This window comes from Poromitra crassiceps (assembly GCF_964638095.1).
Source record: "Poromitra crassiceps genome assembly, contig: HAP1_SCAFFOLD_254, whole genome shotgun sequence".
Lineage (NCBI taxonomy): Eukaryota > Metazoa > Chordata > Actinopteri > Beryciformes > Melamphaidae > Poromitra > Poromitra crassiceps.
In genome coordinates, this window is record NW_028152143.1 from 108,903 (window position 1) to 135,023 (window position 26,121).

The following is a 26,121-nucleotide window of genomic DNA, read 5'->3' on the forward strand; positions in this document are numbered from 1 at the left end:
TTTCAGTGTGAGACTGAGAGACAGGCAATATGTATGTGACGGTCTTTTAAGAGGTTTAGCGTTAGCTTACTTGTTGCAGCCCGCGGCAATGATGTGGTGCTCGAGTCACTTTCCATCTCGCGCTCGGCGCTCCATCCATGGGTTAAAGTTTGGCTCATTGGTCTTCATTGACGTTCATTGTAGACATATTTTTTTAACTATCTCTAAACGCTGTGCAACTAGAATGTACAAGTCACACTGAGTCCAATGGTTAAGTCCGTTTTTAAATATGTTGCACGGTTGCAGAGATAACTTGCTAGCCACTGACTCCATTGTTGTAAACAAAACTCACTTCCTCCTCCTTCCCGCTCTCATCCAAGTGACCAGCACCTCTCGCGCTCATGCCCTCATGCCACACTCGCTGTCATTGGGGGGGCGTGACGACACCTGTCACTCAACGAATTAACAATTATTGGAAGCTGTTGTGTTTTGGCTGTTAAAAATAAGCCCATTTAGATCTATCATGTGATTTTCTTGTGGCTACTGTAGGTGGTGCTATAGTTCCACCAAAATATAAAACTTTCTTTTTTCTTTTTAACAAAATAAAAACATGATTTATTGTAAAAGATAGGGAGGGCTAGCCCTGCTAGCACATCACAAGAAGTGCATTGCTCTGCCACTAAGAGACAGTGTTGTATGCATAATGACACGCCAATAATACTGACACTACCAAACAGCTCAAAATAGCCTAGCACACGATAGTGTTAAAGTGCAGGATGACACAAAACTGCATCTAAATGAAAGTAAATCTGATATACTGTAATAAGCTATTAATTGCACCCCCCCCCCCCCCCCCCCCACACACACACACACACACACACACACACACACACACAAACACATTTGAATTGATTCTTAATTGTCCAATTGGGCCAATGTGAAGCCAGCTTCCAGAAATGTTGGATTCATTTATTACAGTAGTTCACTCCTTCAGTCCAGAATCACTTTCCAAAATTAGGCTTTTTTTAATCATTTAGTAATGGATAAATTAATGCTTTCATCTCCTCACATACAGTCTAGCTTGTTGAAAGTGCAGCTGTTGTATTTTAACTGGCACAAACAGATGAAATCACATCAGTCTTATCACTGGCCTCTCTTCACTCAGTGGTTACTTGTTTCAATTGATTTTGAGATTTTACTGATCAGACTGAAGACTCCAGGTGCAGCTGCAACTTTCCAATAGTAAGTCTTGTAATGGAATGCACACAATGATGAAATAACTGTCTCATTATAGAAATGTTTCAGAGCAGGTTTCACATCTCTATTGTGTGTATGTGTGTGTTTTTATTTTGCTCAGATATATTGAGTAATATGTTGAGTAATATGGGGGAGGCCAGACCAACACGTACAGATAACACAGTTCAAATAAAGTGGGTTTGTTTGCAAAACAGATGACAGACAGACTGTGTGCTAAATTCTAAGATTTAGGGCCTTAAAGAAACACTCTGCCCATTTTCAACCAGCTTTGTATCATTAGAACATCAGTAGTATATCAGAAAACTGTAAACGGTTTTGAAGTCTGTCATTTAATTTGACAGTTATTGAGTGTTAAAGTGTGGACCAGTGACATCACTGGTCCACACTAACTCAAATGAATAACTCATTAACTCAAATCAACTCTCAATAACTGTCAAACTATTCATCATTCATCTAGTTTGACAGTTATTGAGAGTTGATTTGAGTTAATGAGTTATTAATTTGAGTTAGTGTGGACCAGTGATGTCACTGGTCCACACTTTAACACTCAATAACTGTCAAATTAAATGACGGACTTCAAAACCGTTTACAGTTTTCTGATATACTACTGATGTTCTAATGATACAAAGCTGGTTGAAAATGGGCGGAGTGTTCCTTTAAGTAAATGGGCACAACTATTAGGTCAGCGTTGGTGACCCCTTTTTTTATAAGGCATCTTAGCATAGTTTTAAGTGACTTAAGATGGTCATGGTAACATTTGAAAAGTAATAATAATGGCAACTTTGCTATTTGATGACCAGTTGTGAAGATCTATGTCTTGTAATATTTGCCATGGTTTTGAAATATTCAGCAGCAAGCAAATTACCTCTAACTTATCCCCCCCAAGTGAATAAACTTTGGAAAAAGTCTCTTCTTTTGCAATGTAAAACAATCAATAAGTTGCTCCTCCTTCTCAAAGGTTAGGCAAACAAACAGAGCGATACAATCAGACATTCCTGCCTTCCCGCACAAATATAGGACTGGCACAGTTACAGTAAATTCAAGTTGTCACTGTCTGTACTCACACTGTTCAACATTTGCTTTAACAAAGCCCAGAGAAGCTCACAATATGGCTGCAGATATCAAAATGCTTTTCTGCATTGGACTAGCTTTTGTGCTGACAGGTAAGAGACTTTGTGTGTGCGATCTGGTAATTTAAGGGATTTCTGGGGATGGTGGTAACAGCAGCTGCGGTTCTTCTCCCCATGGGACAGATGTGGGGAAGTCTGCCTTAATTGGGAAGAGTCACAGTGGAGGTAAAGATGACCCTGTGCTGCAGTATGTAGTTAACAACTCTCTGAGGGAGCACCCAGTCCTCACCAAACTCAAACTGGTAAGAGAACCGCACAACCGTCCACCACCGACTAAAAGAGAGCTGTTTTTTGAGGATCAGACAAAAACTCACACATTTACCTTACACACACACACACACACACACACACACGCACACACGCACGCACGCACGCACGCACGCACGCACGCACGCATGCATGCACAGCTCTGCTGAGGAAGGACAAATACTGTGTTGTCACTGCTCTGAAGGCCTTACAGTGTGCATACTACTCTCAGGATCTGAGCAGTACACCCTTTGAACACTAGAGGATAGCACAGTGCAGGACATTGGAGAACACTATACAGCTACATGCATCTTTTTTTTTTTATACTTTATTTTTACATCCTTTTTTCAAGAGAAAATACACACAGGACAAACAACAACAAAAACAAAACAACAACAGGAGGTCAACAGCTACATGCAATCTAATGCTATGCTATGCTGTATAACCCTGTTACACAGTATAATTAATGGTATATTGGCATTTTCCATTTTCTCTAACTGGCTCAGTGGCTCAGTGGTTAGTACTGCTGCCTTACAGCAAGAAGGTCCCCGGTTCGAACCCCGTTCTGTGTGGAGTCTGCATGTTTTCCCTGTGTTTGTGTTTTTTTTGTGGGTTCTCCCACCATCAGACATGTATGTTAGCTTAGGGTTAATACTCCTGTTAGTGCCCCTGACCAAGGCACTGGCAATCAAACTGGAGTTGGACCCCGGGCAACCCACTGCTCCTAGTTCTAGGAAGGTTCCTAGTGGAGCATGGGTTACAGCTCCAAGGGACAGCAGTTGGAAATTAGCTGTCTGGCCAACACTTGCACGTTTACAGTAATGTTCATTAATGTGCATTGTCTCTCAAATAATAAAAAATCAATGTGACAACATATTGTTTGACAGTTTTTTTTTCCATTTCAGAAAACTCTTGAGGATCCATGGAGTGTCATGCTTGTTGCCAGTGAACAAGCCCAACTTATGGCAAATCTTATGAAACTGATCAACGCCACTAAGGCAATTGAAATAGGTGAGAGCTGTGATGTCCCACAACACATGAAATACATGGGAGGAGGAATGCATGCACATAGTACTGAAGCCAATACCACAACACACACACAAACACACACGCGGGCACACACACACACACACACACGCACGCATGCACGCACGCACGCACGCACGCACGCACACACACACACACACACACACACACACACACACACACACACACACACACACACACACAATAGACATTCATATCTTATACATAATAAAATTAGATAGAAAGACAGCAAAGCATGATTCAAAAGTGATTAAATGAAGTCTTCTTACTGTGCAGGTATGTACACAGGGTATAATGCACTGAGCATGGCCTTGGCCATGCCAGAGAACGGACGAGTGGTAGCTTGTGAGATACGAGACACCTACGTGGACATTGCCAAACCATTTTTCAAAGAGGTGAGCCCATATTAGGTTCTGTGTTTTATGTATACACCCTTGACCCACATTCTCACTGATAAAACTCTAATATTCACAATGTCTTTATTTGCTAATATCCCAGTTTTAAACTCTGCTCCATAATGTCACAGTTGACATTAGACGGCTGTACAATGTCCAGTTCTTGGCTCTTATACAACTTTTGAACTTTGCAAGTTCAGAAAGATTGATTTCTGCTGCTGTCAGAGCAGAAAAGTGTGGTGTGTACAGCATACAGTATATCTACCATCTGTCAGTCGGTCTTCTCAAAAAGCTGTGGGCAGGAGAGTAAAAAGGTGTCTGCTCAGGAAAGTGTGTCAAGTAAAGACGCAATGCTAAGCAGAAGAATCAATCCTCCTTTGGCCTGACCCAATGTTCTTTTTTTAAAGTCAATAAAAAGAGTAAAACCTCTAGGAACCCTACAGATTCCCCACGTAACTCTCTCAATCCATATAATTTAACCTTTCCTACAGGCTGGAGTTGAGAATAAGATAGATGTCCGACTTCAAACGGCCACGAAAACACTGCGTAAGTGCTTTTACAAATCTCAATCGTGATTTCTAATCAAAATCATGGATTCATCATGTGATTTTATTTTGTGTCTCCTCGTCAGATGAGCTGATAGAGGCTGGAGAAGCTGGGACCTATGACTTTGTGTTCATCGACGCGGATAAATTAAACTATGACACATACTATGAGAAGTCTCTTCAGCTGATAAGAAAAGGGGGAATCATTGCTATTGACAATGTAAGTATCATACCAGGGGGTTTTCAAAGTGGGAGGCTCCAAGCAGTTTCAGGGGGGGCTCAGTGAATGGAAATGAAAAATATATATTACATTAGTTATTACATTAGTTATCAAAATTAGATCACATAAAATAGCCTAAATGTATGTGATTTGGTTAAAGCTAGTTCAGAAATACAGTCGTTTTTGGGGAATTTTACGGTTTTTCCCACGTTCCCAGTGTCAGGAACAAATAAACGTCATCAGACAGAACTTCTTTATGTATTTGGTGCAGTCAAACAGCAATATCAGGCTATCTTGGCTCAATTGTGTCTATGGGGTCAAATAATACATTCCTGGTGATATAAATATAGCCTGTCAATTGCTGTTTGTATGCATATGACTCCTGTCCTTGTACTATTTATAGTACCACTGTCATGATCTTCATTTGACAAAATTGAATAAAAATTTGATCACAAAAAAAAAAAAAAACATTCCTGATCCCATAGGCATGCAGGAATTGAACATGACCCTAACCCGAGGGGGGTGCTTTTTTCCAAGCATTGTCTGTGGGAGGCCCACAGTCTCAGACTTTTAAAAACCCTGATCTATACAAACCAATGGAGCACTTTGAAAACTATTGTTGGCATTTAGAGGGCATCTGGCATGTCTTAACTGTGTAATGAAAAATGTGTCGATGTGTCTGTTGGCAGGTGCTCTGGAGCGGGAAGGTGGTGGACCCTGCTCCTGAGGACCTGACCTCCAGGAGTTTGGACACGCTCAATAAGAAGCTGCACAAGGACCAGAGGATAGATCTGAGCATGCTCACCGTGGGTGACGGGCTGACCCTGGCCATTAAGCGCTAAAATCACTCAAAGGATTGAGATAATATTGTTCTTAATGTCATTTTGATCTGAAATGTAAACATGTAATATGCATCCCTTGCAAACGTCATGCCTGAATGAGATAACTTTATAATACTTTAAATGTGTGTGTTTTATTTGATGAATAACATGAAAATAAAACTGTCCCAAATACCAAGATGTTCAACAAGACAATGTGATATTAATGATGCATTATGCATAAGGTGTTTTGTGTTCAGCTAGATCAAACAGTTTATGGTTTTATTTCAGCAGCTGATATGAAACCTTACAACTTCATCAACAGATGACCATGTTTGCTGTCTTTACAGTGGGGAAAGCACCAGTAAAAGTGAAATGAAAACATTCAATTTCAATGTTCAAATTGCCACTATTTCAAAGCTCAGAATGGCATAAACAAAACTGCAAGAATGATTTTCTTTGTAATAGAACATTAAACATCTGATTTTGTTGATAAGTGTTTGATCTATTCTCTTTGTGGCTACACTCTGTTGTGACCAAAACAGGTCACATATCACAGCAAACCATCAAGGTAATTTCATTAGAATAAAGCCTAAAAAGACAAAAGACTAAAACTCTTTTATAAGCAAACGCTTAGCTATTTATTTTGAGCTAAGAAAGCAAATAAACAAAACAATCTTTCGTGTGTATGAATTGTTGTAATGATTGGTTTTACAACGAATATTAAAATAAATATATCAGACCATAAAATATTCCACTATAACTAAACTATCACAATAAAGAAAAAAAGATATTGCTCATTCATTCAAATTTTTAAATTCAGTTGATTTGCACATAATTTGTACTTTTCCTTTAATTAGTCTTTGCTCATCCAACTTAATCTGTTACTAAGTTGAAATGCTGAAAACGTGTGCTTTGTTGTTGTGTTTGCACCTTGATATCTGAATACAAATTACATTAAAAGATTTTCAGTGACACTGAAGTTGACAGTTGAAAACGAACAGCAGAAACTTGAGTGTCATTTGACATGCAGGGCTTAAACCTGGAGGATGCTGACTTATACTTCCTTGAGGTGAAACTATGAAATCATGGATGCAATCTGAATGGAAGGAGATGACATGACAGGTGGCAATAATGGAGCCCAGGAGGTAATGCCAGGAGTCAAAACTGAGACCAATGAAAAGCTGTGTCTGGTCATTTTTTACCCTGCAGCTGCTTCATCATAAACGAGACGAGATGACACGAGATCAATGGTGTGCATAAAGAAAATAGAACAGATGCCATACCCCCACACACACCTTAGTTCTGCCAGGAGACATACAGTGAAAAGCCTGATCCTTCCTCAAATTCCCCAGAGAACACAACATGAGATACACCAGACCAATGATTTACTTGACATTTTTGGAACCAAAGCAGAATACATGATGCAGACTTAATTGATGTGCTGATCTTGCCTTGTCTTGCCCTGAGGTCAAATGAGTATTTCTGTGAAGCTGTTGAAAGGGATGCCTGGGGACCAGGAATGGATTCTGGGTTACACTTCTCTCTGATCTTACTAGAAGGCATGGTGACCAGATAAGAGGCTCATATTGTATACAGGCTCACCTGCCTTACAGATGAATACGTTGCACAGTACAGAGGGTGTCATTACTACATGTATTTGAGCCTGAAATGCTAAAAGAACCAGAGAAATATAGAGACACGGGGGTACAGGAGGAAAACAGTTTGTTCCCCTATACCATCTCAGTGATGTGTTTATTGCTGATATGATTCACCTGCACAGCTGGCATCAGGACAACTGATAACATGCATTTACACAAAATATTTATGGTTTTCAAAGACCATACAAGATTAAAATAAAAACAATATAATAAAAGCACTGGACAGAAACAACTAGGTCATAAAAGGATTGCATTTAATATAAAGTTTAATATAAAATAATTACAATCTAAAACAAAATAGGTTATCATTTGCTTTTATGTGCTAAAATCCACATGGGCACACTATTGAGACATGAATTTGATGGCTAACCAAAAGAGGAGAGGAGACCGAACAGATTGAGATAAACATAACCTGTAGGCTATAGTGAAAACTGCATTGTTGGAAGCTATCCAGGCCAGTTGCTTGATTTCAAGCTTTTTCAATGTGGTGCCAAGCTGATTCCAGCATTCCCTTCAAGTCAAAGGTGCAAGGTTGTGTTCTCTCCTGCTAAGGAGTAGTATGGATTTGTAGCCTATATGAGTTTATGTCATATGCATCTAAAATTAAAACCTTATTTTAATCAAATGTTCCATTTGCTTCTTCTGTTAAAAGCAATACATCCGGATTATGTGTGTAATACCCTGAGTGGGGATTACGGTTAATTTGCAATGATAATTTAACAAAATAGGCTACTCTTCTAATGCACAGAGCATTGGCGCCTGTGTATGAATTGGCTCTATAGAGGAAATTCACACCTACGTCACTGCTGTCTGCGACAAAATGTAGTGAAAGGTCTCGTTAGACCACCAACAGCTGATGCTATACATTTTCAGCACCGCGGACAGCTCCATTCTGCATATCGAGCGGATAGCGACGGCTATAAGAGGCTGCATGGAGCATCCTCTTTGCACTGGCGGCTGACAGCAAACAGCCAACAGACTGAGTAAGCATGGATCACAGACAAGATTTTCCGCATAGACCCACTCGGGCTGAGTATTCCCAGTACAAACTAAAGCGCTCGGGAGCAGACAGCAATGTCGCGAGTTGGAGAGAAATGGGCGACACGCCGGGATCCAAGGGCGTGAATTTGAGCAACCCGTTTTCTGGAAAGTTGGTGAAAATGAACGAAAAAGAATTGCTCCACGGCTTGAACGACCGTTTCGCTGGATTCATAGAGAAGGTGCGTCATCTGGAGCACCAGAATAATTTGCTGGAGAGGGAAATCGAGGGAATCAGGGAGAGAGCACGGTCCTCCTCTTCTTTGGAGCAGGAGTATGGACCCGAGCTTGGCGAACTGAGACAGCTGGTCCAGGACATCACACAGCAGAAGCATCAGATCGAAATAGAGCATGATAATCTGGAGGAGGAGTTGTCCAACTTGAGACAACAATATGAGAAAGAGGCGCGTAGCAGATCAGTTGCCGAGAGCGAGATAATGGTGCTCAAGAAAGACATCGGCGAGGCTTATCAGGCTAAACTACAGCTGGACAAGAAAGCACAATCTCTCGTAGATGAAATCCAGTTCCTGAAGAAAAACCACGATGCCGAAGTGTCAGAGGTGATCGCTCATATCCAGGATGCCCAGGTCACCGTCAGGGCGCACGACTTTGGCAAACCTGACCTCACTGCGGCACTCCGGGACATTCGGGCACAGCTGGAAGGTCATGCCGTGTCCGACCTCCAGCAGGCGGGAGAAAGTTTCCGATCTCAGTTCGCGAAATTAACAGAGGAGGCCGAGACCAAGAGAGAGGCGTTGAAAGTGACCCAGCAAGAGATCCAGGAGTACAGAAGGCGCATGCAGGCCAAGAGCATCGAACTGGACTGCGCTAAAGGCACAAGCGAAGCGATGGAGAAACACCTTCGTGACGTCGAGGATCGCCACAATCAAGACATCATTCAATACCAGGTAAGACATACATTTCTTAACCCAATTTAGCCTTACAGAAAACTGATAAAAGCCATGTTGTGCCAGTTTAATAGGTCTTTATCCAGGGAAAACAGAGTTGTAAAGTTGTGTGTTTCACCTCTCTTGCTCCAGGAAACTATCAAGCAACTGGAAAATGAGCTCATGAATACAAAATTTGACATGTCTGGCTATCTGCGGGAGTACCAGGACCTGCTAAACGTGAAAATGGCTTTGGATGTGGAGATACTTTCTTACAGGTAGGGCATGTCAAGTTAATGTTACATTATCATTACAATGCTATGTTTGTCTCTCTCTCTCTCTCTCTCTCTCTCTCTCTCTCTCTCTCTCTCTCTCTCTATTTGGAATCACATTGTATCAAAACAGCAGTTTAGGCCTACATAATCCTTAATTAGACCTTTACAGAGTGACCCATCTTTTCATGTTGTTCCTTTGTAATTTTAAAAAGGAAAAATAACCTATTGAACATGTGGTGTTTTTTGTTGAGAAATAACACACATATATACAGTATATATATACTTTTTCTATTTGAATTTGAATTTTATGAAGCCTCGTGGAGAAAGTGATTCTTTCCATTATGAAGAAAATATCAAACCAATCCTCTTTAGATAGGGTGTCTCCGACTTAAGCCATTTCTTTGTGATTGCTTTTAGCAGCTATAGGCTACCATGGTATTTTATTCCAATGTTTGTAGATATTGAGCAAACACTATGTTTAAAGTAAAATGGTTTGTTGCACTAACTAGTTAAGAGATTTTATTAGAAGGATAAACCCCTTGAGATGAACCATCTCGTTTTCAAGGGGGTCCTTAGCACAAATATACAGAAAGAAAACAGGTGTTACATAAAACAAACAACATACAAATACACTCATACATACACATAAGAAGCACTCCCAGGCCTAGCCACTCCCCAACCCCTTAGTCCCCCAAATATAGCATAATATATACAGTGAGAATACATACTGTAAGTGTACACATACTAGTGTATCAGTGTGCATGAAAACAATAAATATTTGTATGAACACTGCACATTGGTCACTGGAGATAAAACCAGGTTCTTCTACCTTGCAGGAAACTCCTGGAAGGCGAAGAGACTCGGCTATCCACCATATCCGACAGCCACATCTCTATGCCTTACATCTACCGCCAGTCTCCTGTTTACACACTGCCTTGCCTCGGCCGGCAGGGCGGCCCCACCAGGAGAGCAGAGCCCCAGTACAAGTTTGTAGAAGAGATTATAACAGAGACCACCAGGGAGATTGAGATGTCCGAATTTGAGGAGACAGGGTCTGAGGAGACGGTGGGGGGAGAAGGTGAGCAGGGGTGTGCCAAAAGTGAGGGAGAGGGCAGTGAGGAGGAGGAAGGTGCAGATCATAAAGACGGTCGAGAGGGAGAAGGTGAGCAGATGCCTGATAGTCAGCAGGATCACGTAGAATCAGATGAAGATGCAGTGGGTGGAGATGTTAAAAATGAGGAAGGAGAGAGACCTAGCGAGGCAGAAATGGCCGAAAAAGGTGATGAAATTAAAGAGGAATCAGAGGAGGCAGAGGCAGGTGACAATGATGTGGACACTGACAGAGGTAAAAAAACACAAAGTGAAGTCCAAGAAATTGAGGTCATTGGTGAGAACAAAAAGGAGCAGCAACACCAAGGAGATAAGGACGTGAAAGATGAGGGAGAAGATGCAGTAACAAGTCAGAAAGATGCCTCTTTGAAACCAGATGATTCAAAGGCAGGGGTCCCTGTGGAGGACGAGCTGCCGAAAGAATCTGAGAATGATCAGAAAGACGACGCCTTGAAGGAGAGCAAGGGGGTTGATCCAGAAGAGAATCTTCCCTCAGCACAAGTAAAGAAGCCTAATGATGAAACGTCTGACCAGTCTAAAGATTCAGATAAAACTCCAGAGCTAAGCAGTGCAGTTAAAGTAAAAGATGAGGCTCTCGCTTTGGCTTCCAAAATAGTTGAGGGAACCACTGATTTGACCGCGGAGCCAAAAGGCAGTCTTCCCAAGGAGATGGAGAAGCCATCAGAAAGTCTAGAATCTTCTAGCATATCACCCAAGAGTGAAGGAAAGGAGAATAGTAAAGAGACAAAGGTCATCAATACATCTGAAACTGTAAAAGATGCAGATGAGGATAAAGTGCCAAAAAGCAGTGAAAATGCTACACATGATGACAATACAGAGCAGGATAAAGAGCTATCCATTCAATCTAATGTGAAAGACCTTCCTAAACTGGAGGATCAAAAGCCAAAAGGCAGTCTGCCCAAGGAGATGGAAAAGCCATTCGAAAGTAAGGTTCAAGAATCTTCAATCATATCACCCAAGAGTGAAGGAAAGGAAGATAGCACAGAGCCAAAAGTAATCAACAAATCAGAAGCTGTAAAATATGCAAATGAGGATAAAGTGCCAAAATGCAGTGAGAATGCTACACATGATGACAATACAGGGCAGGATATAGAATCATCAATTAAATCTAATGTGAAAGACCTTCCTAAACTGGAGGATCAAAAGCCAAAAGATGAGGCTCTCGCTTTGGCTTCCAAAATAGTTGAGGGAACCACTGATTTGACCGCGGAGCCAAAAGGCAGTCTTCCCAAGGAGATGGAGAAGCCATCAGAAAGTCTAGAAACTTCTAGCATATCACCCAAGAGTGAAGGAAAGGAGAATAGTAAAGAGACAAAGGTCATCAATAAATCAGAAACTGTAAAAGATGCCGATGAGGATAAAGTGCCAAAAGGCAGTGAAAATGCTACACATGATGACAATACAGAGCAGGATAAAGAGCTATCCATTCAATCTTATGTGAAAGACCTTCCTAAACTGGAGGATCAAAAGCCAAAAGATGAGGCTCTCGCTCCCAAAATAGTTGAGGGAACCACTGATTTGACCGCGGAGTCAAAAGGCAGTCTGCCCAAGGAGATGGAGAAGCCATCAGAAAGTAAGGTTCAAGAAACTTCTAGCATATCACCCAAGAGTGAAGGAAAGGAAAATAGTACAGAGCCAAAAGTAATCAACAAACCAGAAGCTGTAAAAGATGCAAATGAGGATAAAGTGCCAGAAAGTGGTGAAAATGCTACAGATGATAATACAGAGCAGGATAAAGAGATACTCCTTAAATCTAATCTGAAAGACAAGCCTAAAGAACAGGATCAACAGCCAAACAGCAGGGAGAAAACCCAAACAGCAGAATCTCCATTGCCAAATGAGAAGATAACTGTTAGTGCAGAAAGCAAAGACGTACAGCAGGGGGCACCAGAAAGCAAGCAAATCCAGAAAGTGGAGACATCTGAGGGGCCAGGGGAAATAAACACTCCTGAAGGTGGATCTGAGAAGGTGGAGGGTGTGAAAAGCAAGGATTCTGAAGAAGTTACTGACAGCCAAACAAAGGGAATGTCTGTGGAGGTAGAGGGAGCAAAAGTTAAGACACCACCACAGAAAGTTCAGGACGCTTCCCCCTTGAGTTTGAAAGAGAAGGCAGGTGAAGGGCAAATATCAGAGGTAGTACAGCTGAAAATAGAGAATGGTGTCTCTAATGGAGCTGGGGAGGTTAAAGACGAAAAACCTAACCCAATAAAGTAATACGTTAAGTCAGGCAAAGAGCAGAAAGCTGAGACTTCAACTGACCAGGCTACGGGTTGACAGCATGGTTATCATCACAATGTTTCGCAATAGCTTGGCCTTCAAAATTGAAATCAGCTTATGTATTAAAATCAAAAGTTTGATGCACCAGTCAACTACTGTAATATTGAATTGTAAAACATGAAAAGCAGCATTTTGCATTATCTATTTTTCTCTGCTACACTATGTAAGACTACTGAATGTGCTGTTAAATGAATGCATTTCAAAAGAACCAATGATTCAGTGTGTTTTCTTATCCATCTCACTGGGAGCTACTGTTCGGACATCATGATTTGTACCTTGTACACACACACACACACACACACACACACACACACACACACACACACACACACACACACACACACACACACACACACACACACACACACACACACCTCTATTGCTGATTGTTTCACTACCAAACAGGAGTCTACATTCAATTATCTTGTAATCAGCCAAGAGTGCCTTTGCTTTGACATTCATGAAACCACCTTATGAGCAAATCTAGCCCCTAGTGACGCTGTATACAAATAACCATCTATCAAATATGAGACAAATTGAAAGTCTGCTGACACAGTTCGACCTTCAGCCAACCCCTCTATCACAGTGGTTCTCAAATGGGGGTGCGGGGACCCCCAGGGGTCCTTGAGGGGGTTCCAGGGGGTCACCAGGGCAGGGCAGGGCAGTGGTGGCCCAATGGTTATAGAAGCGAGCTTGTGACCGGAAGGTCGTCGGTTCAATCCCCGGGACCGGCAGGATAAATCTGGGTGGGGAAAGTGAAAAGGCAGCGCTTGCCCCTCCCTCATTACCACCACTGAGGTGCCCTTGAGCAAGGCCCTTATCCCCAACCGCTCCAGTGGAGCTGATCAGTGGCCAGCAGATCAGACTGGTCAGCTTCCAGGTATGAATGTGTGTGTGAATGTGAACAGGGCACTCCTGAAAAAGAGAGCATTGCTCTCAGTGAGACTCCCCCTGTATAAATAAAGGTTTAAAAAAAAAAAAAAAAAAAACAGCCAAAAGGGGGTAATTTAGTTGAGCTATAATTCCATTCATAAATAACACACTGACTATTTTGGTCATGGGTTTTATACACTTTCTGTAATAAAACATCTAAAAGCATCAATCTTATGTGGGGGACCATGGGACAAAATCCTATCAAAGGGGGGTCCATGGTCAGATTTTGTCAGTTTAGGGGTCCTTTTTTTTTTTAGAACCACTGCTCTATCACACCTGCATATCTTAGCAACGATCGGTGTGAACTGTAAACACTGATGTTCACTGTTGAAGTGCAGAATCATATATATATATGGCACAATTAAACATTTTCTATTTTGCATTGTGCTTTAGGCATATGCAAGATATTTTGCAACCCAAACTCATTAACTAGTAACCTTGCAAGCCAGCTGGATTCTCTGACGAGATCTTATGAGATGAAAAAATACCGGCCCCATCTGGCAGGTCAGGTTAATTAACTAGAGCAGATGCTCTATTTGCACACTTGAATCCAAGGTTAAATCAAAGCAGATCAGATCATTACATCACACTAAAAATGATCTGAGCAAGCCATGTTACCAGTTATCAAGTACACTTGAACAGCACTTAATCACATACTAAAAACACATTTTGTGGAGTTCAAAGACTTTATTGAAAAGTTAATACATACACATAAGGACCCCAAAGACTTCAAGAATGCACACGTGCAACGTTAAATTACACCTGACCCAGTTTGGCATTAGTGTGAACAATATGATGCTCCCGTTATGTTAAGTAGAAAAACAAAACAGAAAAAAGCCTGTTTGCGCAGCCAAGAACACAGCTTTCTCCCAAACTTAGACCCAATTTAAGCCACCCAAAAACTGCAGTTTAAGGGAGGCTCATGTGCAGAGCGTTAACAGAACTCAAACCCTGACGGCCAACGCAAACCAAAACATCACTGAGCTTTAGTGTGTCCTTAAGTGCATGAAGAGGAAAGGTACAGCAGTATTTAAATAAGTGAAAAAGCCTAGTGTACTTATCATGGGTTGAAAGTGTGTTCAGATGACAAGAGGAATAACAGATCATGATCGTAAAATCAGAAACCCCACAAAACCATGTCTTATGTTCTCCCAAAGAACAATGTGTCGGGGATTAATACAAAGAAGTCACACCGTTGACAACAGGCAGAATGATTTGTATTGGATTTCATAGTCATGGCAGTGCTGGACAGAAACAATGATGAGATGTATACATGATCAGCCACTGAGTGTCTCTTGAATAGATACAATTACATGATCAGCCACTGAGTGTCTCTTTAATAGATACAATTACAAAGTAAAGAGCAAAAAAAAGGGTAAATAGATCAACTTGCACCAACTTGAAGTGGTAGAAATTACAGTTTGTGTTTGTCGCAGCCTTTGAACCAATCTCTCCCAAGACATCCCCTCGCTGGTTTGAGTTGGAAATACATGTAAGGCCAGATTCTTCGGATATTCCCTAGTCTCCTGCAATTCTGAGGATCCTTTAGGCCTCCAGTTCCAACCCCAGACCCAGCTTGTGGCCTCCTGCGTTGATGCTCTTTCCGTCCACCAGGGCAGACAGGGTGAGTTTCACACCTGCAAAGGTGAGAGGCAGCAAGAAAATCAGAACATCGTCTATCAATACCAAATGACTCAACAAAGCCTGGATGTTGTCACTAACAACAAAGCCGTTTTGAGCTCAGACTGAAAACTTGTGTCATTATTCAAATTAAACGCCATGTTGGTGAAATTTTATAGAGGATACTCTGATGGCCCGTTTGTGTGAAGGCAGCATGAAGCTGCGCTACAGAAGTCAGACAAACACTGAACTAAAGAGTTTGGAAACGATACACTGTCTCGTCTAATGCTGCCTACACACTAGAGGATTTTAAAATCTTAACCGATTTTAAAAACATGAGAGACCACAGACATAAGGACAATTTCATCAGATTTTAACATTAAAATCGCCTGAACGCACACACTAGACGATTCGGCCAGACTGCGAGACCACACACCAGCCGTTTGAAGTACAGACTCAAAGCGATTCCAGCAACTAGACTGTAGGCTGTTTATATCCCACAAAACCGCAGATGGCTCTCCAAACATGCACCGAGCGGGGGGTCCACTACAAGCAGACGGACACCCTCGCAAAATGAGCTAAAACAACGTCCTGTCTGAGAGCTCATATTACAGCATATCCGCTCCCTTGAAGCAAACAAACCGCTCCGCTCGGCACATGTTTGGAGAGCCATCCGCCGCTGTCCACCCTGTTTAAAGCTGCTGTGAGGATGCTGGGGAGAGAGGAGCTACATGGCACTGCTGTTGCTCGTTTGTTGTGAGCGCTGCATTAACATCCGGGTATGACGCGTCGACGCGTCCCGGTCTGCTCGCTCTCATTGGCTATTGCGGGTTCCGTTGGGAGACAGCCATCGTAAATATCAAACATGTTTGATATGCCCGATTCGAGATCGGGCCGGCTCCGATTCAATCAATAATTTATTGACACCAGACACTTGACAATTATTTTGACAAAAAATCGGTTGAGACTAGCCTCGAATCGGGCCACGCCCCCCCCGAGGAGAATCGGGCATTAAATCGGGCATTTTATCCTCTAGTGTGTGGGAAGCATAAGTCTCATTGGTGTAAACTGGCAGGTGTTAAGAATGTTGCATACCACATTATTTTGCAAGTACAGTAGTTGCGCATTTCAACTTGTCTCGTTGTGACTCTTTGGTTAAAGTCATTTCTAGAGCACTTCCTCAAGACTAAAATTCAGCATGTCATATTGTCAGTGTGGAAGGCCTCTAGTGTGGATCTTAGCAATAATCAAATAATTGTAGAATTACTGTCAACTTCAGTGATTAACACATGTCAATAAATCTCCAATCAGCTTTCCATTGAACAAGTGGGAACCATCTTACCTGGTCTAAGAGTCTGGGTGTAGCCAACACCAACAAGGCTAGTATTGCACACTTTCACCTAAAAACAAACAAAACAAACAAGACAATGATTTTAAGGCCAACATATTCTCTCTTTGCACTCATGTGTCCTGCTGAGAAAGTCTCTGCTGCACTACTCACACTGAGGGCAGCATCCTTGTCCAGTTGGTATTTGGCCGCGATGCCGAAGCGTGTGCTGTTGCTGCCAGCGGTCCATGCCAGGTTGACCGCCGTCTCCAGCTTGTCGCTGACTTTCTGGTAGATGGAGCCTCCAAACTCTGCTCCGTCATTGCTTTAGAGACGAGTGAATATTAGGAAAGAGGGAGATTTTAGATGGATCTGAATTGCAATCGATTCGTAGGCATCATTGCGTTATCAACAACATCAACACTTTCTGTAACGAGAAGCTTTTCGGTCTTACACATTGGTATGCAGCTGGAAGTCTGCCGTCTTGTAGCCAATGGCAAAGTTGTTCTGGGTCATCTTGGATTTGGCGGTGTCAAAGGTCATCTGGTAGCCGGCGAGCCAGCCCTCGTAGCCGGCGACAGCAGCTCCATGGATGGTGGGGCCAGCGAAGTCAAAGTCGACATCACAGCCCAAGTTGACGTACTCGCGCTTGTAGGCGGTCTTCACTTTGCCGCTCTTCTTGCTGTTTGATGAAGAACATGGCCCAGGTTAACCTTCATTCAAAGCCCATTCAAATCACAATTGCCATCGACAAAGATTTGGTAGAGGGTCAATTTTCAGTAACTGCAATATGCCATCAAATTTAATGTGACATACAAGTGCAATGCCTTCAAAATGACAGGTCAGCTGCTTCACACGGTGAGTCTTTTGCCCGCTCATTCATGTCACTTTTGGGGGTGCGCGGTAGACACGCACAAACGCGAGGTCAATGATTTCCCCCGACCATGGTGCACTGAGAATAACATCTACTTTTTTGACTGCTGCAAGCGCAAACGCAGACTGAAAGCCAAAAAGAGAGGGAGGTATTGATGGCAAGATCTTTCCGCTCCACATGTAGATCAAGAAGTAAAGCTACTATGACAGTTTTAGGCCATTTACCATTTACAGTTTTACTGCGATGGCAATTCATTATTTCAGATAACCATTAACAAATGCATAAAGTTGTTGTCTTCGGTTGCAACGCCAGTAGCACAACTGTCCAAGCACACCTAAATGCTTGGTGTTGACTGTCCTCTGAGCACACATAGGAGGCTGGTGTCCTCCTGACCTGTCTCATGTCTCAATGTAACCACGTACCCCCACCCCCCCCTGAAATTGAGACCAATTGCAGCCTCGCTGCAGACTGAGTAATGACATAACCAGTTGTCCTACCCGGTATTTGGTGAGAAAGTTGTGTCAAAAGTCAGCTTCAGTCCCTTGGCAATCTGGGAAAAACAAATTAGTTGCCATTTCAGAGTAAAAGAGAACTAGTGCAGTTCTGTCATGTTCATTAGTATGTCGGCTATTTTAGCTCAATTATATTTCACATTTCAAATAATGTCAAGATGACTTTTTCTTACCTGATCTTCAATAGTGATCTCTGTCCCCAAGGTGTTGTCAGTGTTCCACTTCTCAGTGAAGGTCAGGCCGTATTCTGCCCGCTTGTACTTAGTCTCCAAGCTGCCCGCCACCTTGCTGGTATCCGTGTTGGAGGAACCAGATGTTTTAAATTCCTGCAAAACACACAGGTTTAGAGGAATGACATGCACATGGAAAGCTTTTTAAGAGTTATCGCCGAATGAGAGATCTATAAATTAATAAATGCTGTGAAGGTGCTCAGTGCAAGTGGAATTAAGATGTATAGTTCAGATGATTTGACGTGGGGTTGTATGAGGTACCTGCAGTAGATGCTGGTCAGCACGCTCCTAGTTTGGAGAAGTAGAGAGCGCGGCGCTACAGGGAAAAGCTGCTGTTGAGGGGGGCTAGCCTAGCAGCAAAAAATATTTAAAATAACGCCAACCTAAACAAATCAATATCAGTTTAAGACCGAGTCCACTATATTAATATTTACAGCCCTTTCCGTTGGCACTACATCTTCTCGACCGTAGAACTACCATATTCCTACGCATGCCGTGCATGGTATTACTCCGCAGATCACTGTTTCGGTCAGAAACGTACTGATACGAGTAATACCGACCCGTGCTCGTCATGTGTAGGAATATGGAAGTTCTACGGTAGAAGATGTAGTGCCAAAGGAAAGGGATGTTTTTCTGACAAGGTAAAGCGCTGAAAATGTTAATATAGCGTTCGCTTAAAGGAGGACTTACCTCCAAAACACTTTTTTTCAGCTTTTAACCAATATATATGACTTTGGGGGTGATGTGTGAAGAATTCTGGTCAGAATTTCCACATTTGACACCAAACTGTTGCCATTTTACCATTTGTATCATTTTTCAGCAGCATACCTGGCATAAGCGCCCTCTTAGGGTCAAAGACTGCTTTTTTTTCTTTTCTCAAATGAATGGGAGATTAGGAACACTTTGACGTCACAGTGTTCCCAAAGACTATGGGATTTCAAGATAATTACTCCCCTACCCCCCCTGTACCCTTTCGGCTCCTCAGAACTCCAAGCCTATTCCTATTGAAGTTTGCTCTTAAAATACTGAACCAAACGTTGTCAAAGTTGGCACATGTCTTAATTATAGTTAGTTTCCCGCTGAATGTGTCACTACTTTATTAATATCTTACCTGAATAAGCTCGAATGATGATGTATATATTATCAGTCCGAGTTGGAAGCAGCTGTCTCCAGCCCAGCCAGGCGGGAGAGAGTCCTACTGTAAACCTCATGCACTAGCTCCAAGCTCCGCGGGCGCGCGCAGCAGAGCAGAGCTCTCTGTGCTCTGAGAGTAGAGAGAGCAGTCTGATATTTCCGCAAACAAATATGGTCGCAGTTTAGCGCACATGTAAAATATAACGCTATACTACGACGTGACAACGTGACAAAGCTTCTCTAAACACATCGGCTACTATCATTTCCCTGCATCCCTCCTACTGAGATTATATCGGTAATGATTTTGGACAGACTGAATGCGCGGAGGAGAAGGAGAGATCTGCAGCTCTGCCCTGAGTAGCCCTGAGAGACACTCGCCTCGCTCCGACTACTGTGCCCGTCTGTGAAAAGCGTCCTGTCCAGTCGCACCTTCGCAAACAGATGCGGGATTCCCTCAATCCTGTACCCAATCTCAGACTGTATTCTCTAAATCGCACACCAGCTATTTCTGTCTGTTTGTTTGTTGCTCCGTGAGGTTACAAGCGCCCCATGCATGCAACAGGCTGTTTCGCCAGCCGGGGTCTGGCAGGAGGGAGGAGGCGCAGGCAGCCTGCACTGCGCTGAGAGGAAAAAACTTTTGCACAACTTTTAACAACAATCACGAAAAGCCCCCAAACTAAAATGAAAAAGGGACTATATGGCAACTTGGACGAGGGAATGACGTAGAGAAATCTCGCATTGTGTTACCCCAGAACGGGGGGTTTGTCGTATTGTGCGGTGTGCTGCTGTAACGAGCCCATGCCACTTTGCTCTCGTAACGTAGTTCAACACACTGCCATAGAGTTACATGCAGAAAAATAATTAAATTTCTAGTTCGCCACTGAATTACCAAATTGATATAACTTTCAACCATTTTGAGCAAAGCTCTTTCCATACAGGCCACCAGCGTTGGCTAATTGTTGATATTTATACAGATATGGCCCCTCTCAAATAAATTATTTTTGAGGCAATAGGCAAACTGTAATGGCGTCGATTTCCGAAAAAAAATCTGGACTTCAACACAGCCAAAGAGTCCAGTATAGACAAGAGCATATGTCATTTCTTGGTTTTTTCCATAGGTATTTTCAAATCACTGCTCTAATACATATCTAGGGGGTAAGTCCTCCTTTAAACAGAGTAGACATTGATTTGTTTAGGTGGGCCTTCCTTTATGTGGCTAAAATATGCTTTGTTGCTGGCACCGCTCACAGCAGGACACTGCTCTGCTCCTGTGCCGCCCACGGCTGCTGTGTTTCTCCAAACTACGAGCGCGCCGACCGTAATCTACTGTACGGACTATCGTATCTCATACAACCGCATGTTAGATAATCCAAATTATCCCTTTAAATTTAGGCTGGGCTGTTGCTTTCAAAGCTCCTTAGGCTCAAGTTTACTCTTCAAAAAATGTGAATAACCACAACGTAATTTCTAGTTTTCCATTCTTGAAGCACAAAGATAACCTTACCACTCCACTGTCGGACTTTGTCTTGACATCGAGCTTCACCAAGCCAAATCCTGAAGACAGAGAATTGATGTACCGTTGATGCACCGTGGCAGTACAGTACACAAATGACATGAACATTTGGACACTTATCCAGCCGGTATCTTGCATGTTGCCTTCAGGTGCACTGTAATTTATTTATTTTTTACAATACAAAGAAGAATCGATTCTTAGGAGTTTGGAATCGATCCAGGAATCGAGGCATTAAGAATCGCGATCCTTTCAGAATCGATTTTTTGGAGCACCTCTACAAGCCAGCACCATTTTACTCTCAAACTGTTAAGTACAAGGTGCTTGATCATAATGTAAGAAGCCATACCATAGCCTTTGTTGAAGATGTCTTTGGCAGACTTGCCCAGATCAGCGTATGAGGGAGGCACGGCCATTTTACCTGCACAGAGAAGCAAAATACAATGAGATAGAGATATATATATATATATATACACACACACATATACATACACGTTATATGTATATATATATTTATCTATACATCTATATAAAATCCCATAATCAATTTAACAATTTGTACAATGAGGGGTGTGGCTGCACACTGGAGGCTAATCTAGCAGCAGCAAGACTATCTTTCCCACGCAGATGCAGGGTCTGTGAGCGGCAAACTATGAACGTCTCTGCTTGATTGAATAGTCCAACGCAAAATTTTGACTAAAAATTGTAGAATAACCATTGATTCAATGTACCACTCATACCACGTATGTACACAGGGAGGCCATAGTATCATCTACAGATCAGCACCGCTGCAGCATTCAAAGTATCATGCGGGTGCTTTTGTCCACAGGCACAGCAAATAACTTGAACAGTGCTCAGCTGTAAGGATCTTAATCTGTGGTTTGTTTAAGATATAGTGGGAGGGGGAGCACTGAACATGACCTGTTTGTTCTCCTGCAAGGGGAAACAAAAGAGAAACTGAAAGAAAAGAAAGCTGGCTTGGTTGGTTCACATGGGGGTGACTCGTGTATAGTAGCAGTTGGTCTTGCTGCAGTTGCTACAACAGACGGGTGGAAAGCTTGTCCTTGTATTTATGGGTTTGACATTTATGATTGATATCCCACATATATCCTACTGTATGCATACATAATAACTAATCCTTCTTGCACAGGCTCTGATGCTACCTTACCAGTCAGCACAGTCAAATACATATGATCTTAATATGACATGTCCCATGATCAATACATGTCCCATCTTTCTGACATGGGATTAGCCTTTATGACACCAAATCAAGCTGAGAAATGTAAGCAGTGGGCACTGACCTGTAAACCTTTTGGATGTTTAACAGGATAATCGTAACGTTGCTTACCACTATCACAGATGTAGCTAGCATCTAAAAGCAACAATGTCTAGTCAGACAGCAGATGGGCAAGGTTATTGTGTGTGAGAAGCCATTTTGCAGCCGCACCGGTCATGGCCCAGGCCTGTCTCCTCTCACACCTTACCAACTCTTTGATGACTTGACCGACACAACTAGGCGTGACAAGACGCGCCAGTGCGGGATGCGGGATGTGTTCCAGATTAGGTTAACTCGCATCATCAACCTGCTACTTCACTGCAGCTAACGTAACTAACGTTAGGCCAAAGGGAGGTTAACGTCACCTAAAAAGGCTGCTAAGCTACTGCAAACTGTTACAGCAGTGAGTTAGGTTAGTACATTTTCATCACAGTAACAGACTTACGGTATAGCGTTACTAGTATGTATGAATTAAACGTGTAATATAATTCAGCTTGGTCGTTGGTTTGACATGTGTCAGACGCATCATGCTGTGCAGCTAACGTTAGCATAGCTAACATGGCTAGCCTGCAAAGTACCGGTGCGAGGCAGAAAGCATGGTCAGCCACTCACGCCTGTGTTATGGAGTAGCTAGCATATTAGGTTAGCAGTGGCTGAATGGACGGGTCTCTTACCAGTATTTAGATGAGGCTAAACTAAAGTGACTTTACTGAAGATATTCCTCACAACGCACGGCCGAGGGAGGCTTCACCGGCTGGAGGACGAGCTGAAGGAGACTGCACTGTAATCAAATCCAGACTTTCACGTCCCGGCGTAGGACCCAGGAGGAAGGTCGCATACGTGCCTGTGTAGAAATAGTGGCAAATTTCAATGCCAATCACGACACGTGACATGTAGGTATGTCACATTGAGAGTTCACTATGCACCGTTTATTTTGACTAAATGTTATTGTGTACATAATAAGCATTTCGGGGGTGGGTGGGCACTGGGCAGTTCACACAAGCGGACATGATCCAGCCGAGCGTAGTTTCAAGGGGACTCTTAAAACGGTTGCACATCGTTTGCCAGCTGAAGCAAACAGCCTACTCAACAATACACCAATAATTACTATAACTAAGATACAAATACTGGACAACTAACTCCAATAAAAGGTATCTGGCTGAAGGCATCAGCCGTCTCGAAGGTATGTCTGAATCAGGAGAAAAAGACCTGTATGCCATCCTGGGAGCCAGTCCCTCTGACTCGGTACAGCAGCTCAAACACAGATACCAACAGCTGGCCTTACTGTACCACCCAGACCGTCTTGGACTTGGAGGTGTGAGCTCTTCAGAAGCAGAGTCTGGCCTGAGGACGTTTCTAGAAATGGACGCAGCATGGAGAACCCTCAAAGATCACAACACCAGGAGAGAGTATGACCTACAGAGAAGAGCTCAAGAGCTGAGACAGGAGTGGCCAGTGGACTCGACAGTGTGTGTGGAGGACATGACCTGGGACCAGGGTCACTCAGTGTATACATACTGCTGTCGCTGTGGGGGACAATACAGCATCACAGAGGAGGAGGTAGACGACACACGACAAAGGAGACACCAGAAGGTGGAGGAGGATGAGGAGGAAGGAGAGCGTGGAGGAGTGGTTGTGTGCTGTGACACCTGTTCCCTCAGTGTGTATGTCATGACAAGCTCATTAGGCCCAGAAGCTGAAATGTCAATATTGAAGGACAGCTAGCATAGCTCTTGGCTGAAGTTAAGGCACATTGTATGCCACTAAAACAAAAATAAATGATAGTGACAGGTGGTTTGATGAAGGCCTTAATATCCTATATTTAACAAAAATCCATTCAGAGCCACTGATTCTTAATGGGAAAGCCTGACTTTCACTGATCTACAGGGGCACAATAGGTACTTACAGAATATCTGGAAATATGAGGGTGAAAATCTAAAGAAAGTAATGAGTCACTTTACTTATACTGTATAACTTCTCTGTGTGACAGTTTGCAGGTCTCATCTGTCTTCCTGCCTGCCTTGCTTTTGTCTTTAGTGCTACTTTCAGAACAAGACAGTAGATACATCACTGCACACGACAAGGCTGTTCCCTTAGCTTTATTCAGTTACATTCAATATTAATAATACATTCGCTAAACATGCAATATGTCTGAATGTTTCATTAATAACTAGGTATGTAAACGTAACAGTGTAAAATGTATTAACAAACCGAGCAGGTATACACAATTGTGTTTGTAGACATCATAGTAGCCTATTAAAATAACTCAATAAACACAACAGACAGGATCAAAAAATACTTCCTTGGTAATGTTTTTCAGTGGGGGTAAAAAAGTAGCAAAAAGCCCAAAAGGAAATGACATTTAAAAATTAATCAATTACATTGTTGGAGAAGTTACTGCACAATTAAACGGTAACAAACAATAACACCAGACTCACCAAAAATATCAAATTAATTACAGACAGACAAACAGTCAGTAATTTAGATCTATTTCTGGTTCTGAGTCACTGACACTGAACTTTTGTTCACCCTATTGGAGAAGAGAAGAGAAGACGGCAGCAATGAGGAAGGAACAACAATTAAATGAGAGTTGTGCAATGATGGAATTTTGGAGAGAAAAAAGTAACATAATGAGATTGCAATATCCCCTGGAGCACCTGACCATGTTACAAACAGTGTGTTGGCTGTACTGTACCTTCAGCTGGCCACTAGTCCCTGGGCTTGATGGTAACGGCGCTATATGTCACATCATCGTCAGACGCTTGGTTCTGCTGCTTGTATAAAACAATCACAGATATATTGTGATGATGTAAACATACCCTGTATTTCCTTTCTCAAAAAACAACAAAACCATAAACCATACCATTCATGATCTCGATATTTACCGTGTTTGCTGTTCTGTGCTGCTGCTGAGTCACAGTGCTGTACGTCACATCATTGTCTCTCTGGGCGTGTGACCTCTGGAAGGAGAGAGGGAGACATAACGAGACTGCTGTTTCATATTTGGCTGCCTTTTATGTTCATGATGCAGCTTCCTTTCTTGATAGATTTCAAAGTAGTTTCATTAAACCGGTAATCATTTCATCCCTAATGTCACTGCAGTGAACATTCTGTTGGCTGTCATCAGAGAACGAAAACTTTCCTGAACTATACAGTACTTGGTTTGTACTACATAAGAGCTGTGGACTTGGCATGGTTTGTGTATTTGAGTGTACTTGTGTAATATACAAATATCTTTAAGTAAGTAAGAGTTACCTGGCCTGAAGTTCTGTTAACATGACAAACATTGCTGTATTTTGTTTCCTGTTCATCCTGTAATTAATCAAACCAAATATCAGAGTAACAACAGGGCTGAAACACACAACAACTCTCTTCTGCAGCCATTCATCTTGGCACCTCCATTTTGCTCCACCCAGTTTCAATGGAACATTATTACACTGACTAGCCTATAGAACAGTAAGAGTACACAGCTCATATTAGGCAACATTATCATCTTTTCTTTTTAAGTAGTGAACATGAACATTTTCGACATATTTCCCTTTTATGAAAAACCACAGATTTCAGCACTAACCATGAATAGGTTTGTGCTCACAGGGTTTCTAATTCTGATAATGGTTACTGTATCCCATAAATGATATTATGATGTATTTTAGCTAGATATCCATCACAATGGCAGTCTATTTGTTTGAAAAGGTTACACTTGAGTCAGCAATACACACTCGCAACAATACAAGTATGAGCAAATAATCGTGGCATCTTATTCTATAGAGAATTTCTTTAACAAAGATGATATATTGGG

At 42.3% G+C, this 26,121-nt stretch overlaps 3 protein-coding genes and 1 pseudogene across 4 annotated transcripts; 3 read left to right on the top strand and 1 right to left on the bottom strand.

Annotated features, from left to right (window-relative positions):
* Positions 1-2,344: 2,344 nt before the first annotated feature.
* Positions 2,345-5,661, top strand: LOC310770884 (catechol O-methyltransferase domain-containing protein 1-like; the record flags this gene model as incomplete). The annotated part of the gene is made up of 7 exons (XM_083663585.1): positions 2,345-2,399; positions 2,490-2,608; positions 3,518-3,623; positions 3,936-4,054; positions 4,546-4,600; positions 4,686-4,819; positions 5,509-5,661. The coding sequence occupies 7 exons, from the start codon at positions 2,345-2,347 to the stop codon at positions 5,659-5,661; spliced, it is 741 nt and encodes a 246-aa protein (XP_083519711.1).
* Positions 5,662-8,392: 2,731 nt separating this feature from the next.
* LOC310770880 (alpha-internexin-like) lies at positions 8,393-15,016 on the top strand (the record flags this gene model as incomplete). The annotated part of the gene is made up of 4 exons (XM_083663582.1): positions 8,393-9,244; positions 9,377-9,501; positions 10,335-11,554; positions 14,997-15,016. The coding sequence occupies 4 exons, from the start codon at positions 8,393-8,395 to the stop codon at positions 15,014-15,016; spliced, it is 2,217 nt and encodes a 738-aa protein (XP_083519708.1).
* Positions 14,518-23,126, bottom strand: LOC310770887 (non-selective voltage-gated ion channel VDAC2). The gene is made up of 9 exons (XM_083663588.1): positions 22,997-23,126; positions 21,396-21,467; positions 21,041-21,090; positions 18,346-18,498; positions 18,158-18,210; positions 17,241-17,468; positions 16,961-17,111; positions 16,802-16,859; positions 14,518-15,476 (listed from the first exon to the last, which is right to left on the bottom strand). Exons 2-9 carry the CDS (start codon positions 21,460-21,462, stop codon positions 15,385-15,387), a joined length of 852 nt encoding a protein of 283 aa, XP_083519714.1. The 5' UTR covers positions 21,463-21,467; positions 22,997-23,126; the 3' UTR covers positions 14,518-15,384.
* A 381-nt stretch (positions 23,127-23,507) lies between these two features.
* On the top strand, positions 23,508-24,047 carry LOC310770881 (dnaJ homolog subfamily C member 24 pseudogene; annotated as a pseudogene). Its single transcript has one exon. The product of its transcript is annotated as a dnaJ homolog subfamily C member 24 pseudogene (transcript).
* The last annotated feature ends 2,074 nt before the right edge of the window (positions 24,048-26,121 follow it).